Below are 18,809 nucleotides of genomic sequence, written 5' to 3'. Positions count from 1 at the left end.
CACCAGGATTCCACATTTGGCTACAAAACTACATAATGTGACTTGCTGATAATCTTTAGTCTATTGCCTTTGTTAAATTAGTGGCTATACGGTTATACTTCAGGGAAAGTATGCTAAAATATTTAAAAGGCCAAATGGTAATAGAAAAGAAGCAAATGGACTCTTGCCAAATATGTGACTTGACAAATAACCAAAAACCTTTCTGTGAGTTCCTGTCAATAGACTGTGTTAAGAGAACTCCTGACTATACAGCACCCTTCCCACAGGGTTAATCATCACAGCTGACCCCACATCTAAATACAATCCCCAAATGAAGTTATTTGGATTCCATTTTATTTTGCCAAAAGCACAGGTAGAAGTTAAAAAATATGTTTTTCTCTTCCTCCTCTTCCTCATGGCTGTTACTAAGTAATTGTGTGAATCATAATTGCTGTGAGTCAATTTTTCTGTCTATAAACTATGGATAATTAAACTTGCTATTAGAAAGTTTTAGGTAAAGGAAGTTAGGGAAGGAGGAAGGAAGAGAGAGAGGGAGGAAAGAAGAAGGGAAGGAAGGAAGGATTACCAGCCTTATAGCTTGAGGGTATCTTTGTAGTGAGGTCAAGTCTTCCTCTTGGCATTCTAATCCCTCTTTTATCCCATACCCCTTCCAGGTACCATTCCCATGAGTCTATGGACTTCCTGTCAGATATTTCTCTATCTGAAGCTCTCCCAAGCAACCATTATATATTATTTGCAGCAACGTGGGATGACCACCCTCTGGCCATCTAAGACCTGTTGAAGCAATAAGTCAGAGTCTCCCATTAACAAAATTGTGTGAAAGTTTTGTCTTATCAGGAGGACCCCTCTGATAGTTTCCGTGCCACTGTTACAGAATATAAGGATACGGTGTGTTTTCCTTAGTATCCCTGCTGCCTCAATCATTACAGCAAATCCACCAGCACATTCTATTTACTGTCTGCAGAAGACACATTGTTCTCCTGATTCATTCATAGGCTTATCCAACCTTTCACTCCCTTCCTCCACTTGTTTAATGAATGAATGAATCAGCCAAGAAAAAAATGCTTTGTCATAACAGAATGTTTTTATGTGTGGACAGATCGATTATGTGATTCAAGAGCACAAGATTCATATAAATATAATCAGCCATAATTTCAGTCTTATGGTTTCATGTGAAATAGTTGGATCTCTCACAGAACACTATCAAATACTAACATTAATTCAAGGGGCAATTCTCACAATGCCCTTCTGTAGTATACTCTGTTCTTGTGATGAGTTGGTTTAAATTGTATTCAAGCTATAGAATAATAATCTTATAACTAGACACCTGGAAATAATAGATAAAAATTATTTGAAGAATAGGGGTTTTGAAAAGGACATTACATGTCAATCAACTAATACATATTAAGGAATTTCTACTGTGTTTGAGGTAGGATGTTGAACCCTATGGTAATTTAAATATGAGATATAGCCTTAGGCCTTGAGAAATAACACCTTAAGGACATTGGTTCCTAGTGTTTATGTAATTTATCAAGTACATATAGTTAGTTAGTAGCAGAGAATGATTGAGTATCATATCAACTAAGAGAATAAGTATTTTATTTAGGTACAGTTCCAAGAATTTAGCAATCTACAGAGGTCACTATGAAAGACCTTATAACTCCTGAATGAGAAGCAAGAAGAATAAAGTCAGAGATCTATAAAACCGGATGGAATGTGAACGATTCATCAATGGCATCAGCATGACTGAAAAAAATGTGTAAAAAGGAGAGTGAGCAGTAGGTTTAGAAAAGAGGAACTAGTGTGATTTGAGGATAACCCATGAGGAAAGGCTACCTTACTATCTCCTTTGAAAATGATATACCTGTAGTAGCGAGTGATGTATCAGGGTCTCAAAGCAAAATGTCCATGGCTGTTAAGATCGTGCAGTTAATTAATTCCCTTCATACTGGTTGCATGCTTTGGAAGATAATTCTTGATTTCACATTAACGTTTCCATATTATATTACCACCGGGAAAAAACACACTGTGTATAGGTGACCATTTAAAAATATTTTATAATTAAATCTCTACTTAGATTAACAATTTCATATTTAATTTAATGAATTCAAGTGATTTAAGAGACATAGAGCAATTAGAATTTTCTGTTTTGTGTCAGTTTTCAAGGAATCTGCCTATTTCATCGAAGTTGTTGAACTTGTTGGCATAAAGTTTGTTTGTAAGAGTCTCTTAATCTTTGCCTGTAGGATCTGAAGTCGTAATCCTTCTTTCATCCCTGAAATTGGTGATGTGTCTTCTTCCTTTATATCTTGATCAGTCTAGCGAGGGGTTAATCGGTTGGTTGACATTTTCCAAGAACCAAATTTTAGCTTTGTTCACTTTCTCTGTTTTTTCTTGTTTGTTTGTTTGTTGTCTGTTTCATTGACGTTTGCTGTTACATTTATCATTTCCTTTTTTTCTACTTACTCTTGGTTTACTTTGCTCTTTTTCTGAATTTGTAAGGGAGTACCTAAGGCATCACTTTTAGACAATTCTTCTTTTGTAATATAAGCATTTAACATAAGTTTCCTTCAAAGCAGTGTTTTTGCCACATCCCACAGTTTTGATATGCTAAAATTTCATTATCATTCCATTTGAAATATTTTACAGTTTTCCTTATAATTTTGACCCTTTTGTTGCTGTTATTTTTGAGGTTCAGGTGTCCTACTCCTGAAGTAGCATTTTGGTAATTAAGTTTATTGACACCATAGGCAGCTTTGGCACAGATCTTTTTTTCTTCTTTCAGCTTTCCTCAGTGCCCTATGACACTCTTTTTTTAAATTGAAGTATGGTTGATTTATAATGTTGTGTTCGTTTCTGATGTACAGCAAAGTGTTTGAGTTATACATATATATTTTTTTTCATTATAGGTTATTACAAGATATTGAATATAGTTCCCTGTGCTATACAGTAGGACCTTGTTTTTTTAATCTATTTTATATATAGTAGTTTGTATCTGTGAATCCCAAACTCCTAATTTATCCTTCTCCCTCCCCTCTTCCCCTTTGGTCACCATATGTTTGTTTTCTATGTCTGTTGAGTCTCCTTCTGTTTTGTAAATAAATTTATTTGTATCATATTTTAGATTCCACATATAAGTGATATGATATTTGACTTTCTCTGACTTACTTCACTTAGTATGATAATTTCTAGGTCCATCCATGTTGCTGCAAATGGCATTATTTCATTCTTTTTTATGGCTAAGTAGTATTCCATTGTATATATATAGATACCACATGTTTATCCATTCATCTGTCGATGGACATTTAGGTTGCTTCCGTGTCTTGGCTATTGTGAATAGTGCTGCTATGAACATTGGGTGTATGTATCTTTTCAAATTATAGTTTTCTCTGGATATATGGCCAGGAGTGGGATTGCTGGATCATATGGTAAATCTGTTTTTAGTTTTTTAAGGAACCTCCATACTGTTTCCATAGTGGCTGCACTAATTTACATTCCCACCAACAACGTAGGAGGGTTCCCTTTTCTCCACACCCTCTCCAGCATTTATTGTTTGTGGACTTTTTAATGATGGCCATTCTGACTGGTGTGAGGTGATACCTCACTGTACTTTTGCTTGGCACAGATTTCTTATCATATTACATGGAAGGAAGGATGCAGAAGGAGGCTAGATCATGCTCAAATGTAGTACATCCTACATAATAATAATTTGATTTTTTTTTGGTTCCAGTCCTTAGGCTACTTAGATGAACATGCACTAAGGAAAATTAAAATATGTAGAAAACAATACAAGACAATTTTGTGACTATTAATTTAAAGTCAAAGGAACTTTTTTTGGTTGGAAGGTAACACATACCTTTGAATTCAGAACAGGAAGTACTCTAGGTTCATAGACAGGAAGATTAGGAATAGTGGGAATAGTGAATAATGCTGTTTCTTTAAATGTTTTCATCAGCTGCAGTCATCCTCAACTTGGGCTCTATTTAATGTCAACACTCCCCAAATTACTACTTTCCTCTTCTCCTCCTGTTGTATTTCTTTATTCTTCATGTTTAGAGAAAAAGTATGAGGAAATTATATAGTCTGACATCCAAACTATTTCACAATCTGGTCACAATATACCTTTTCAATTTTAATATACCTCCATAAAATCTCTGTTCCCGCCCCCTCAATCTACCTCTTTCCCATTGACTCAAATATCATTACCCTCTTCTCGCCTATCCTTTTTCCATTATGTAGACCTTAGTGATTATTCCTTTTTCTTAATTACTTTGTTTATTCAGCTCTTTTACCACTTAGCTATTATGCCCATTATTAACTTTAAATAGCATATTATGTAACATATAAATTTAAATTATATTAAAGAGCTGTATCTTTCCATATTTTGCCCAAGAATTTTTTGCATTCTCACACTTGAATATTCAATAAATGTTTCCTGAGGTTACTGATGATGGTGAGAGTGATGGATTGTAAATCATCTTTGAGAGATTGTGGTTCTTACGTCACTTGTTTATTTTCCTTTATTTTATAGGCACATTTAGAGAAGAGCAGAAATGCACATACCGATCGCTGATACAAGGCTACATCTGCAAACAGACTGACCAAGTGATCTTAATTCTTGACAGTGCTGATGCCACTTGGGCAATGCAAAAGTTATATCCAGTTGTATCTGTGACTAGTGGTTTTGTTGACACCTTCAGTAGCGTAAATGCCAATACTCCCTGCTCCACTTCAGGGTCTGTATCTGCTTTCTATTCCATTTTACCCACCAAGGAAATCACCAAGGTCTGCTTTGTGGATCAGACTCCTCAAGTTTTGCGTTTTTTTCTATTGGGGAACAAAAGTACCTCCAAGCTCCTCTTGGCTGTATTCTACCATGAACTCCAGAGCCCGAATGTTTTCTTAGGGGAAAGATTCATTACACCTACTCAGGTTCAATCAACTTCCTCACTGCTGAATGGGTCTATTGGCGCCAACTATTTCAGCATCATGGATAACCTCTTGTATGTTGTCCTACAAGGAGAGGAGCCCATTGAAATTCGCTCAGGTGTTTCCATTCATTTGGCCCTCACTGTGATGTTTTCAGTTCTAGAAAAAGGCTGGGAAATGATGACCCTTGAAAGACTAACTGACTTCTTGCAGGTTAGCCAAGACCAAATCAGATTTATTCATGAGATGCCTGGTAATGAAGCAACCTTAAAGGCCATGGCTGACCGTAGAGCAAAGAGAAAGCGCAATTGCCCAACTGTGACTTGTGCCAGTCATGATAGAGTTGGTCAGCGTAGACTTCTCATGATGGAAATGAGCTCATATAGAGTCCTACCGCCCACCACTATGGAAACTATCTCAAAAGTGATGGTCGTTGAAATTGGTGATCTGCCAGCAGTAAGGAACACTGGAGTAATTCCATCCTTATCAAGTAACAAATTACAGACTTTGGCTCACCAGGTTATCACTGCTCAACAGACTGGAGTACTAGAGAATGTTCTAAATATGACTATTGGGGCCTTACTAGTGACTCAGTCAAAGGGAGTCATCGGCTATGGGTAAGTACTAATTATAATAACTTCTAAATGAGAGCTGATTTCTTGGAAGCGTATTGCAAATGTCAGCCTACTTACACTGAGTCACATAACCTGTCTGCTTTTTAAGATAAGGATAAAAATGTCAAGAGCCACTTATAGACTTAAATTCTCAATTTTAAAATTCTTTATTAAATCTGTAGTCTTCATGGTTATTCTATTTCCTGGGTAGATGTAGATGTTTTATTTTGGTACTTTAAAATGAAAAACATGGAGGAAGAGATTTTTCTAAGGCAACTTGTTTTCAATGTGCTTGTTCATTCATTTATCATGTAACGCATATTTAAGCAGTGGGCTAGATTCTGGGTTTGCTAAGGTGAAACAGATATGATCTTTGCCTTATGGGACAAAAACACTATCTATCACAATTCCATAGAGCTATGAGCTAAGACTTGAGTACTCAGGGTGTTGTTAATAATACTGCCTGTAGGGACTGGGGAAGAGACTTATATTTAGGAACATTTTGGAGGCATGCCCAGGAGTTTACTAAGCTAAAGCTGTGACCCTGATTGGGTTTTATTTAACCTAGGATTATAAAGCCCTGAAAGGATGTCAAATTGCATGAGGCAGAACATGATTGCTGCCAACTATGTTTATGGCACAGACCTGTGTAGGATCTGTAATATCCTTTGTGCTATGCTCTTCTGACTCTACAAGCTTGTATTTTGAAGTTCTTTACCAGATCAGTGTTTACTACACACTTCAGAAGTAAATTTAGCTGAATATTTCCCCGAGCTTAGTACATGAAGAAGTACATGAAGTACACAATAGGAGGAGGCAAGTATAAATGACTCTCAATTTTTTTGTACATTGTATTACCCAAGAAATGAATTGTCCAGCCCAAGTTCATCTAAGACATCTGTCACAAGGTCAAGACTGTTAGAGTCCCAAGCTCTAATCTTTAGCAGATACGAAAGAACCAGAAATGATACTCCAAACTGAGAGACAATGTGAAATTGCCATAATGCTTAGAAAACGTGTATGAACTAACTGTTTCACACATGCATGCTGCTGGGTTATAGAGGACTCAGGAGATTCAAACATGGTTATTCCCTGCAAGCTTGTCATCACCACTGGAAAAATAAGCTCAAACCTATGCACGTTTTGAGTTGATATAGTTGATGTTGGGTCCCTGAAATAGGTAAAAATTATTTAGATTCTGAGCTAAGTTACTCAGTGAAAGTTTAGAATGCTCATATTGTTTTAGATTATTCTCTTGCTGCTTTTTCACTGTATTTGTCGTAGTGCTAATAAATAAGCAACTAATATTTAATGGGTATTAATTACTTCTATACAACCATCTCCAGTGGATGTGGTATTCACTATAAAATAAAGCAAAACAAAAAGACACACCTTCACATTTTAAGGAATATTCAACTAATACATTGATTGCCTTTTTATACGTAGAGCAACATATCCAAATGAGAGCTTTGCTAATGTTTATGTAGCATACTTTACCTGTCTTTGGTGTTCCTCTTCCTTACAGGACACTAGTATATACGGAAGATATGGAAAGAAAACTCAAGCAATTTTTTTTCTGGATTCTGGTTGATGTGAAGGGCTTTGAGGATTGTTAGTTTAGAATTTAAAAATACTCCTAGTTGCATGAGCACTCAGAATCTATTATATCTTGGATATTTTTACTAACCACTAAACCTTCACCATGTTATTGATGTAATTATGATATTATGCATGATAATATAAAAATCAGGAATCTGAGAAAAATGTGCTAATGTATCTTAGCTTACATTTAAATATATTTTCTTTCCTTTAGTCCAGTTTCATTTAGATTCCACCGAGTTCTCATGAGCATATGGGTGACTAGAGAGAAATAGAGCCAGTTCATTGCTCAATTTTATTTAGATTTTACAGTACTGAGCTTTCTTAATAGGTCATCCTTCTAAAATGACTGATTTTTATATTATATAAAAAAAGACTCGATTGGGATTGACATGTATACACTGAAGTGTATAAAATGGATGACTAATAAGAAAAAAAATAAATTAAAAAAAAAACCCAAACAACAACAACAACAAAAAAGACTCAGTGAATATTTAGCTTTTAACTAGAAGGAGAGCAAAGTCAAAGAGTAGAAGCAATGGAGATAAAGCAGAGGAAGCCCAGGAAAGAGAGTGGACCCAGCACAAGTGTAGGTATGCACACATATGTGTGTGGGATATCATCCTATCGTGAGCTTCAGAGAAAAGAGCACCTTTATTGCCCACCATCTGTCATAGCCATCATGTTTTCATTTTTAACTCATGTATTTCTGACTTGATAAGAAACTGCTGAACATGTATCAACAGTTTCACATTAGTAGCTTTTTAAGTTTCCTCACTCTGTATAAGGAACACCTTATTAAGCTGACTTGGAATAGAGAAGAAAACTCAGACAGACAATTGGTGACAGGTAGCATCAGTTTTCTGTTGGGATGTGTTATAGTCCCCATCTCTCTCAGTTTCTTTAGTATTTTAAGAGAGGTTTCCTAGATATGCAAAAAAAAAAAATCTTCTGAAGCTAACGAAAGGCTGCTTCTTAAGTATATCTGAATAACTCTCTGCAGAATGAGAAATGCCATGTCCTAAGGGACTTAATGAGAACCAGCAAGTTTTCCCATGGTCCTAAGAATTGTACAGTATGGTAAACAACCCTGAAGCCTGGGGCAGATCCCAGGGCCAGCCCTGTTTCTTTCAACTTCGATCAGTGTCAACTCAGACTTCCATTGAACTCACTGGAGAGCCATTGACAAGCTAATGAATTGACCTTTAGACAGCAGAAATTAGTCTGAGGACATAGGCCTTTCAGTGGAAACATCTACAGTGTTCTTTAAAGGTTCACTCTTGTTAATTTAATGGCGTTACATGCATTTCAACAAATTGAGGCCATATCAGACATTTACTTATCAAGGGGAGTACTACCTGCTTTCAAAAAGCTACCAACTTTCTGCTTTGTGGGGAGAACTGGAGTGCTGTTTTTTTAATCAAATAATATACAACACATTGGCCTCTCCCAGTCTTTATCCTCCTCTAGAGGCATCTAGATTTAAGTGTCTTCTGCATGGCTAAGTCAGTTCCATGAACCTGTCTTCCGTCTTCCAAAGCTTTGTTAACCTCTGTTGTTGGTTGTTCTCTCCTCTCCTGCCTTCTTTATCCATGTTGATTTACACCATTTTTATTCATTTTTCTCCTTTTAAGTAATTTCGGTGGAGTAGAGGGAACAGAGATAAACATAAGTTCAACCTCTGCTTTTTAAACTTGGGGCTCCCCACGAGGGTCTTAGTTTATATTCTGCCTTTTATCTGGAATCCTGGCAGTAGAAATTTGATTTTTGCTTTCTTGAGTTTCTTTCCCTCCTGTCTTTTCTTCTTCTCCCTCTCTTTCTCCTGCTTCATAAAAACAACCCACCTCTAAATAATATTCTTTGTCATATAGTAAGCATAAATATATCTGTATCTTTCATGGAAGTTTAGCTATTGAAATGCTAAAGCTATTTGTGGTTGAGAATTTCTAAAATGACCACCCAAATGTGTGCTGCCCTAATCCTGGGAACCTATGAATAGGATCAGATAGAATTTCTATGAAGACACTGTGTTATGTGGCACAGTAGACCTTAAGTTGGAGAGAATACCCAGGATTATCAAGGTGGCACAATTACACACAACAGTCCTTAAAAGAGGAGAGCTTTATCCTGCTGTGGCAGAAGAGGAAGGCAGAGAGATTCCAAGTGTGAGAAGGAATTGAAGTGTCACTGCTTTTAGGATGAAAGGCACCACATGAGAAAAAAATCAGATGCACTTTGTAAGTACAGAGTGGACCTTGGCTGACAGCCCACAGGGAAACAGGGACCTCCATTCCACAGCCACAAGGAAATGAATTCCACCAACAATTGGAATGAGTTTGGAAGTGGATTCTCCTGAGAGCCTCCACTTAAGCAGTGAACCCCCAGCCAAGCCTGTCTAAACTCTTGACCCACAACCTGAAGATCATAGATTTGTGATATTTTAAGCCACTGAGTGTGTGGAGTTTTGTTTCACAGCCGTAGAAAACTAATACGCTATCTCACATAAAACTCTTTGTTTCTGACGTTGCCATGAACCTTGGACCCTAAAAACAGTTATAGGGAATGTGAGCATGGCTCTGTGGCGGTATACACCTGTGTGTTTTTGCACCCTTCACATTAGTAGCTTTTTAAGTTTCCTCACTGTGTATAAGGCACACCTTATCAAGCTGACTTGGAATAGAGAAGAAAACTAGGAGAGACAATTGGTGACATGAGTCTTTTGGTGACATTCAGGCTCATTTAACATCTTCTCTTGTGCAATCTCTCCCCGCCCCTTGGGCACCTGCTTTCTAGGAAACAGCTATTTGGAGTATGCAAGGACAGGGTCTTTCTGTCAACACTGAAGGATGCTCTTCTCAAGACTGGCAGAATATTCATCCGGGAAGGGATTCCCATACTGCTAGCCTGTCTCTTTCCTCCCTCCTGGCAAAACCACAGCTTTGCCATTAAAGAGTGTTTTTGCACCATTTCTTTTTTTCACTACAATACAAATTCACTGGTTTGTTGAGTTAGGTGGATGGCAAAATTATCATAATGGTATTTTATATATGTGGCTTTGTGGGAAAATGAGATGCTCTGCATAAGTAAACTTTCCATTTAATTAAAAATTGTTTATTTTATCACTACATTTTAAAAATGACTTCATCTCTTAAACTAAAAAGAAATAGATATTATCCAGCCTTATTAAATGGAAAATGATGTAGACCTTTCACATTTTTATTGATGATTCATGTCATCATTAAAGCTATCATTTATTTCACAGCTCTGTTACTGCAGTGATGCCCTTAGGGACCCTTGTTCTTGTACTAAATGGCCCCAGACCACTAAATCTTTGATTCTACTTCTACAGTTTACATTTTCCCTTCTCTCTTCCTTATAAACAGGAGGAAAATTCTAATCCATTATTGCTGTTGACTTATCTGCATCCAGTAGTTTTCCACCCACATGCACATGTAGTTCTAATTCCGAAATTGAACCGGAACCGTACTACCTTACAATCAATTTAAGATTTATGTGTACGGGTGGTGAAGTTGTAGCTAAATATAATAAAGACTCATGAAAACTTACATTTGAATGTTTTTTATTTCCCAAACATTAATTGAACAGTTATTATGTCCAAAAAATTGTATGGCTCATATGAAAATCTAGAGATTTAAAAATTAATAGATAGGGAAAACAAACATTTACTCAACTGTCTAATAAGAATATGGTATATTAAATCTCATTATTCTATATCTATTACAAGGAAATCATTAATTCAATATGAACCTGCTTAACCATTAATCTAGTTTTTCATAAAATTAGTATATTTTTATCTTTATAATATTCATTCATTGGTCAAGGCTTCAATTTACTATTATACTCCCAAGAGTACCTAAGCAGTGTCATGCACCATAAGTGATCGTTAAATACATGTTGCAAATAGTGAAATGTAACCGGTTTGACTTCTCTGCAACCAATATCCTGTAACAAATCTCTTCCACCAGAAAGATCTTGAGTGATTTCTCTTTTCCTGGTTAGACTATGACTGCTAGGGGACTCCATCACAAACAGGAAATTTTGAATATTTGTGTATGATCTTAAAAAATGTATTCAGAATTTATATTACCCCAGATAAGATATTCATGCTAGATTTATTATAAAATATTATTTTGAACAATTTTCTGACTAAAATACTTAGGTTTTGACCTCTGAGTTGACCTTGTTGGAGGTTGTGCCGTGTTTATTTTGTGTCTTTATATTCTCATGGCACAGTGCAACCTACGCCTGTGGTTCCTCAAATCTCAGTTTGAAATGAAAAATTCCAAAGAACCGTAAGAGTTTAATAACAAGTATTAGAGCACAGCAGTAAGTGCAGCAGTTCAAGAGTGTATCAGAACTTGAAGTTGGCCAGTCCAAGATAGGTGGTGGCTTTCTAGAGGCATTTTAATGACCTAAGAACAGAGGAAGTGCATGGTGGGTACTGATTGGTCATAGTGTTCCTATAGTAACATGTATTGGATGCTTGTAATGTGCGAAGTTTGGAATCACTATGCTATGGTGCCAGAAAGAAACCATGAGATCATAAGACATTTTTTCTCTCTTAGGAGTTGATGGCAGCTAAGGGCATTTGGCTAGGTTTAACAGGGAGCATTAGGACTATGAAATATAAATAAAATGTATCTGTTAGCTCTGAAAGATAGCCAGGAAAGTCATTCTTGCCTTACGGACTCTGTGGAAGAACATTCCTGAGGGACCGAGGTTATGGTGTTGTATTTATCTTTGCCTATCTCGTAGTGCCTAAAACAATATTTGTACATGGTGGAAGGGCTAACATTTGTTTGTTAAACTGAACCGAGTGGAGAACTTGCTTTCTTCTTCCAGGGTACAGAATCTCGCAAACTCCTCTGAAATTTAAGTTCCCTCACGGCATACCCTAAAAAATTTAATCAAAACATGGAGCTCTTTTATAGGAACCTGACTTAGTAACTCTGAGGAGGCCAAGGCTGAAGAGGAAGTGAGGAAGTATCTCCAAACGCCCCACCCTCACCTCACTGCCCAGAGCGAGCCTTCATCAAGATGATTTATTTATTTGTTTGCTCAGTTTGCCATGCAGATAGAAACAATCCCCTCCTCTGTAGGGGAAGCATTGCAGATCGGGCAGATTAAAAAGCAAGAGTTGGAGTGAATAGTAGTGATCTCTGAACTCAGACATTTCTGTATTTTCTTGGTCTTTCTCTTTTGCTAGCACTTAAGCACTGAAGGGAAAAAAAAATTCTTCCACATACCTGGCTGGCTATTGGAAGCTGTGAAATAGTGGTTAAACTGGGAGGATTGGAGGGAACTTTCCTCCCCCATTTTTTAAAGTTTGGCTGTAGGTCCTTCTGCCTGCAGGCTACAGTCACATTAGCGGTTGGAAATTGGATAACGACAGCACAATGACAAATCCAGGTTGCTTGCAATAAGTTGCTAATCCCTTTGCTTTAATATCGGAGCAGCGGATAATGATGTTTGGACATCACTCCCGTTTACTGACGACCCCACTGGGGCCAGCAATAGAACCTTACAACTGTCTAACAAGGCGTCAGGTGATTCCCGTCGTCACAGCAACGGACACTGGAATCTAATCTTCCCTCCATCCCTTCTAGCACCCAATAACGCCTAGGTTATATAAGTGGCCCATCATTGCTTGGTAACTTGAATCAATTAACGTTAATTCGCACAATGCTATGATGTATTGTGATCACTTTCATTTCAGGGAAGGGGGAGAAATTGCTATAAGTCACCTAAAATGAGGTTGTCTGTGGTGCTGAGGTATTAATTGGGTGTCCATATTAAATGCAAAAGGAGCCCCATCGTGAAAGGAAAGTGGATGAGTGACTCTCTTGGCTGCTATTGACCTATCAGAAGAAGACAGTGCCCTTTTCCTTTGCTTTTATCTATTACAGTTTTCCCTATTGCGTGTCAAGTTGATGTATTATAAAAAATTCATTTGGTGACCTTTCACCCCCTTAGCAGATTAAACAATTTCACTTCGATGGCATCATTAACAAGACCCTGCATTTAATGATGATTTCTCTAAAAGGCCACGGAGATTCGATTTTAAGCTAACAGATTTATTGCACTATTATAACATATCGTAAAAAACTGTACCACCTACGGTCAGGTTTTAGGTTAGAAACTGCCTACGAGTTTATGTGGAGTTTAAAGTGGTATTACCTTGGGATATGCTGTAGCAGCAAGTCTCTGACCTCCAGTGGGATGCTGTTTACATTTAATCAGAGATGTTTGCTCACAATAAACTTTAAAGTGTGTCACGGACGGGCCTTTTAGCAAGTGTTCAGGTAGTTGGTTCCCATCCCTTCGTCTCTAGACATCAACGTGCTTATGTCAGTACCTTGGATGGAGTCTTTTGGTTTCTTTAACGTACACGGACAGCCTGCGTCCTGTCCTGCATCAGAAAGCTTTTAAGAAATAGGCCACTTCCCTGGTGGCGCAGTGATTGGGAGTCCGCCTGCCGATGCAGGGGACACGGGTTCGTGCCCCGGTCCGGGAAGATCCCACATGCCGCGGAGCGGCTGGGCCCGTGAGCCATGGCCTTTGAGCCTGCGCGTCCGGAGCCTGTGCTCCGCAACGGGAGAGGCCACAGCAGTGAGAGGCCCGCATACCGCAAAAAAAAAAAAAAAAAAAAAAAAGAAATAGGCCAGTGGAGAAATAGCATCTGATAACAATGTTAGAATTTTCCAGTAACCTAGGAGCCATAGAGGATGCAATGAATAACATGGGGTTTTAAAATATGATTTCAATTTTTTCTTTAAATAAAAAGGAGCCTTACTCATTCAGGCTAAGCAAACTAATAAATGATGATCAGACTAGTGTGTGTGGAATTCCCAGTGAGTGATTCTAGCAGAGGTCAGGACCTTAGCTGGTAAATGACCAAAAGGGATTCGTAGGACCACACATGCTCCATCCCCCATTTTCCAGGATTCTCAGGGGAGAGGGAAATTGCTCCCTACAGAAACTTCATAGTTTGTGATCCTCTGTATTTGTTCTTGCACTGTTTCCTCTTCTTAGGACTAATTGTCACCTTTACCTCGCATACGCTCTCTGTTAAAATAAATATCCTTTTCTCCTCACATAAGAAAAAAAAAAAAGATTAGGGGACCAAGTAGTTGACTCACAAGCATTTAATTGAGGGCTGGGTAGGATACTATTTAAAAAAAAAACTCAAAGCCTTGTTAGACCTGACCTAGGGTGTTTTGACGGTAATCTATTACCCTATATTAGGGTAATATGTGTGATATATGGTGTCTATATATATCCATTTAATTGCTAAAACTCTATTGCATGCCTCTGATGTGTAATACACAATAGGCTTAATGGGACAATAGGTGTATAACCCAGAATATTCGTTTAATAGAGCTGCCTTGGGTCTTCAAAAATACCAAAGCTCCGGTAAAAAGATGTTTTGAGGTATCATGAATTATGTAAGTATTTTATTTTATAATTATTCCATTTTATTGCTAAGTCACATCAGCAATTAATGTGCTCAAAAGAGATGAAAAACAGTATAGCTCTGGACCTTGGTCATACACTTACTCTTGGTAAGACCTTTGGAAAAATACTTAAGGCTTTTTGGACCTCAGTTTCTTCATGTGCAAATAAGAGTACCTATGTCATAGTGTCACTTTAAAGATGCAATGAGTTTATAGGTGGAAAGCATAGAATAGTACTTGGTACAGGGTGTAAGTGCTCAGCATATATTAATTATAAGTATTATTCTCCCTAAGGACTTCATTCAACTGAAATCAATTAATCAATGAATTCCACAGTTGTCGATTCTATTTAGTGCAAACATCCTGTGGAGACAATGAACATGAAAGGGTGGTTGTGAGATTAAATGAGCTATTCCATGTGAAACAGTGGTGTGGGAGGTTGCTCCCAGGCATCTCTTTCCAGTTCTTTTTGGTGACGTCATCTTGGTACCACAGAATTAGCCATGGTGAATGTATTTATACTGTGGAAATTGGAAAACACTAACACCTCTTGGGGGAGAGCTGGTTTACTAGCATACTTAGAACACATCCCCACCTTCTAAATATTTTAGTCTGATAAGTTGCCTCACTAAGGCTTTTTGGAGCTGATATTAACAAATTGTGATAAAATCTAAGTTCATAGTATGTTCTCCTCCCACCTCCCCCACCCCCCCCCCCCGCCCCAACCAGTGCATTCTTTCCTATGGCAAAGCAAACATATAAAGTAAATATATAATTATTCTTTAGTTATAAGGTCATGTTTGCTATAGAGTGTATTATTCAGTTTCTAGAAACAAAGGCAAATGCAAATCTTCTCACTGGTAATAATGTGTTATGGAAAAAAGCTACTGCAGTGATATGATATCTGTAATCTTAGGCATGTATTCTTTTCTTTTTTAACATGTGCCAGAAATACAAGCAATTTCGAAACTGGGAACTTGATATATATTCGGCCCTATGGTCTTTCAGTCCTAGTCCAGCCTTCAGATGGAGAAGTGGGAAAAGAACTTACAGTACAACCACAGCTCGTTTTTCTGGATAAGCAGGTACCTTGTGCACAGGTAACAATCTTTATTCAGAGCCGGGTACCATGTTGTATCTGGTGCATGTTTCACATTGCATCATCTTCAAGATACACATGTACAGAGTGCCCACCCTGTGACATTTGGTGCACTTAGAACATCTAACTACTTTCATTATTTTCCTTCCATTTCACAGCCTGCTTTCCTTCCACTTTCTATAAGTGTCCAGAATTTGATCAAGGGTAAAAATAGAATTCTGATACCTTTTCTCCTCAAGCAAATTCTTTTTTTTTTTTCTGTACGCGGGCCTCTCACTGTTGTGGCCTCTTCCATTGCGGAGCACAGGCTCCGGACGCGCAGGTTCAGCGGCCATGGCTCACGGGCCCAGCCGCTCCGCGGCATGTGGGATCTTCCCGGACCGGGGCACGAACCCGTGTCCCCTGCATCGGCAGGCAGACTCTCAACCACTGCACCACGAGGGAAGCCCTCCTCAAGCACATTCTTACGATAGGTCTCATGTATCTTCTCAGAAATCTCGCCTTCTCCAAGTGTTGGATCTATATCTGAAGAAGTCATTTCATATGCTAATGAAGGAATTTATGCCATCACATCTGCATTATAGTTCTATGTTATTTTAAATGATTTCTCCTGTATGTGGTTAAGTACAGCATCAACAAGAGGCTTCTGTGCTTAATTCTAATTTCAGTGTCCATGCCCTCTGATTCTATTTTATCTTGTCTATATTTACTAATATCAAGGGGGGAAAAGTGAAATATGATGCTCAAATCAGCTTTCTACTCTTGACTTTAGAAATGCCTCCCCTGACGTGCTTACAGAGGGCTGAAGGCCATGGGCCTGAGGTCCACACTTCTGCTCTAGCCTGGCACTCACCCAACTCTCTCCTGCTTTGTCGTCTTAATCTTTCCTTCCTTATTAACCCTCAGCACACCGTGCCACTCTCCTTTTCTGTAAACTTAACTTTCCTTTCTCCTCTTCACTGCCCTGCCCCAACTTTTCTTGCAATAATCTCCCTTCTCTCTGCTCAGTAAGCTAATTTGATATATTCTTCTTAACCTGAGAAAGAAAATATTTATTATTTTTTTCCTTTGTTTATTGTGTGCTTTATAAAAGATTCTGTGTGAATCCTCTTCTTTTTCAGATAACTTCACAAAATTCTCTTCTGAGTCCAACTTTTCCCCTTTTTTCCTGTTTCCAGAATCGGAGAGTAGAGTCGTTGGGGCCCCCATCAGAGCCTTGGGTCATTTCTGTTTCTCTGGAAGGGACATCAGATTCCATGCTGAGAGGTAGGTACCTGTGACATTCGGAGACCTGCTGTAATTGCATCTGCACAGAAATGTTTGCTACTGTTGGGAATCTATAACAAAAGCCGCTAATACTCAGTATCTTTGTTAGTTTGGAAGAAATCCCCTTCACCACCAGTCTACAACGCCAGTGTCTGCAAAAGGGAACATTAGGTTGGCAGGAAATGTTTAACAAACCATCTGCCCACCTACCCCCACCCCTGCCAACATGGTGAGGAGTATTATTGTCATACCTGTATCTTCAGTATGGTGTAAGGAAAAGGTCATGGCCCCCTAATCATGTACAGATGATTCTCTGGTACAGTATCAAGTCATAGGTACAATGTGGATTCTATGGGGAAACAAACACTGGCTCTCAATGTTATAAAGAATAAATGTGATGGCAAATGCAAAGCGCCTGGCCCAGAACAGGCCCTGAGAGCTCATTTTCTCCTCTCCAGCTTTCTTGGTCCTCCGTTACCTTCCTGTTCAGTCCCAGTACCACTGCTAGCTTCATTTACTTTTCTGGAGTTGTGCATATGAAAATCAAAAACCACCATTCTGTTCTTTGCTTCTATAAGTTTTACTATTTTAGATACTTTATATACATGAAATCATACAGTGTTAGTCCTTCTGTGACTGGTTGATTTCACCTAGCATAATGTCCTCAAGATTCATCTATGCTGCAACGTATTTCAGAACTTTTTTTTTTTAGTTTTATTTATTTATACAGCAGGTTCTTATTAGCTATCTATTTTATACATATTAGTGTATATATGTCAATCCCAACCTCCCAATTCATCCCACCACCACCCCTTCCCATGATTCCCCCTTGGTGTTCATACATTTGTTCTCTACATCTGTGTCTCTATTTCTGCCTTGCAAACCGGTTCATCTGTACCATTTTTCTAGATTCCACATATATGCGTTAATATACGATATTTGTTTTTCTCTTTCTGACTTACTTCACTCTGTATGGCAGTCTCTAGGTCCATCCACATCTCTACAAATGACCCAATTTCGTTCCTTTTTTGACTGAGTAATATTCCATTGTATATATGTACCACATCTTTATCCATACTTCTGTCGATGGGCATTTAGGTTGCTTCCTGGCTATTGTAAATAGTGCTGCAATGAACATTGGGGTGCATGTGTCTTTTTGATTTATGGTTTTCTCAGAGTATATGCCCAGTAGTGGGATTGCTGGGTCATATGGTAATTCTATTTTTAGTTTTTAAAGAAATCTCCATGCTGTTCTCCATAGTGGCTGAATCAATTTACATTCCTACCAACAGTGCAAGACGGTTCCATTTTCTCCACACCCTTTCCAGCATTTCTTGTTTGTAGATTTTCTGATGTAGCCCATTCTAACCGGTGTGAGGTGATACCTCACTGTAGTTTTGATTTGCATTTCTAATAATTAGTGATGTTGAGCAGGTTTTCACATGCCTCTTGGCCATCTGTATGTCTTCTTTGGAGAAATATCTATTTAGGTCTTCTGCCCATTTTTCTATTGGGTTGTTTGTTTTTTTGATACTGAGCTGCATGAGCTGCTTGTAAATTCTGGAGAGTAATACTTTATCAGTTGCTTTGTTTGCAAATAATTTCTCCCATTCTGAGGGTTGTCTTTTTGTCTTGTTTATGGTTTCCATTGCTGTGCAAAAGCTTTTAAGTTTCATTAGGTCCCATTTGTTTATTTTTGTTTTTATTTCCATTAACCTAGGCAGTGGGTCAAAAAAGATCTTGCTGTGATATATGTCAAAGAGTGTTCTTCCTATTTTTTCCTCTAAGGGTTTTGTAGTGTCCAGTCTTACATTTAGGTCTTTAATC

At 38.1% G+C, this 18,809-nt stretch overlaps 1 protein-coding gene across 1 annotated transcript in view; it reads left to right on the top strand.

Moving 5' to 3' along the window:
* PKHD1 (PKHD1 ciliary IPT domain containing fibrocystin/polyductin) overlaps positions 1-18,809 on the top strand; it is a 433,150-nt gene that overhangs the window by 386,810 nt on the left and 27,531 nt on the right. The window contains exons 62-64 of the mRNA XM_082848479.1: positions 4,532-5,546; positions 15,567-15,702; positions 16,895-16,982. Of these exons, the coding sequence (XP_082704605.1) occupies positions 4,532-5,546; positions 15,567-15,702; positions 16,895-16,982 (1,239 nt within the window). The remainder of the gene's footprint in view (positions 1-4,531; positions 5,547-15,566; positions 15,703-16,894; positions 16,983-18,809) is intronic.

The sequence above is a fragment of the Leucopleurus acutus genome (genome assembly GCF_964270905.1).
Source record: "Leucopleurus acutus genome assembly, chromosome: 10".
In the NCBI taxonomy this organism is placed as follows: Eukaryota; Metazoa; Chordata; class Mammalia; order Artiodactyla; family Delphinidae; genus Leucopleurus; species Leucopleurus acutus.
Note: the sequence above shows the minus strand (reverse complement) of the source record. Positions and strands in the feature narration are given on the sequence as shown.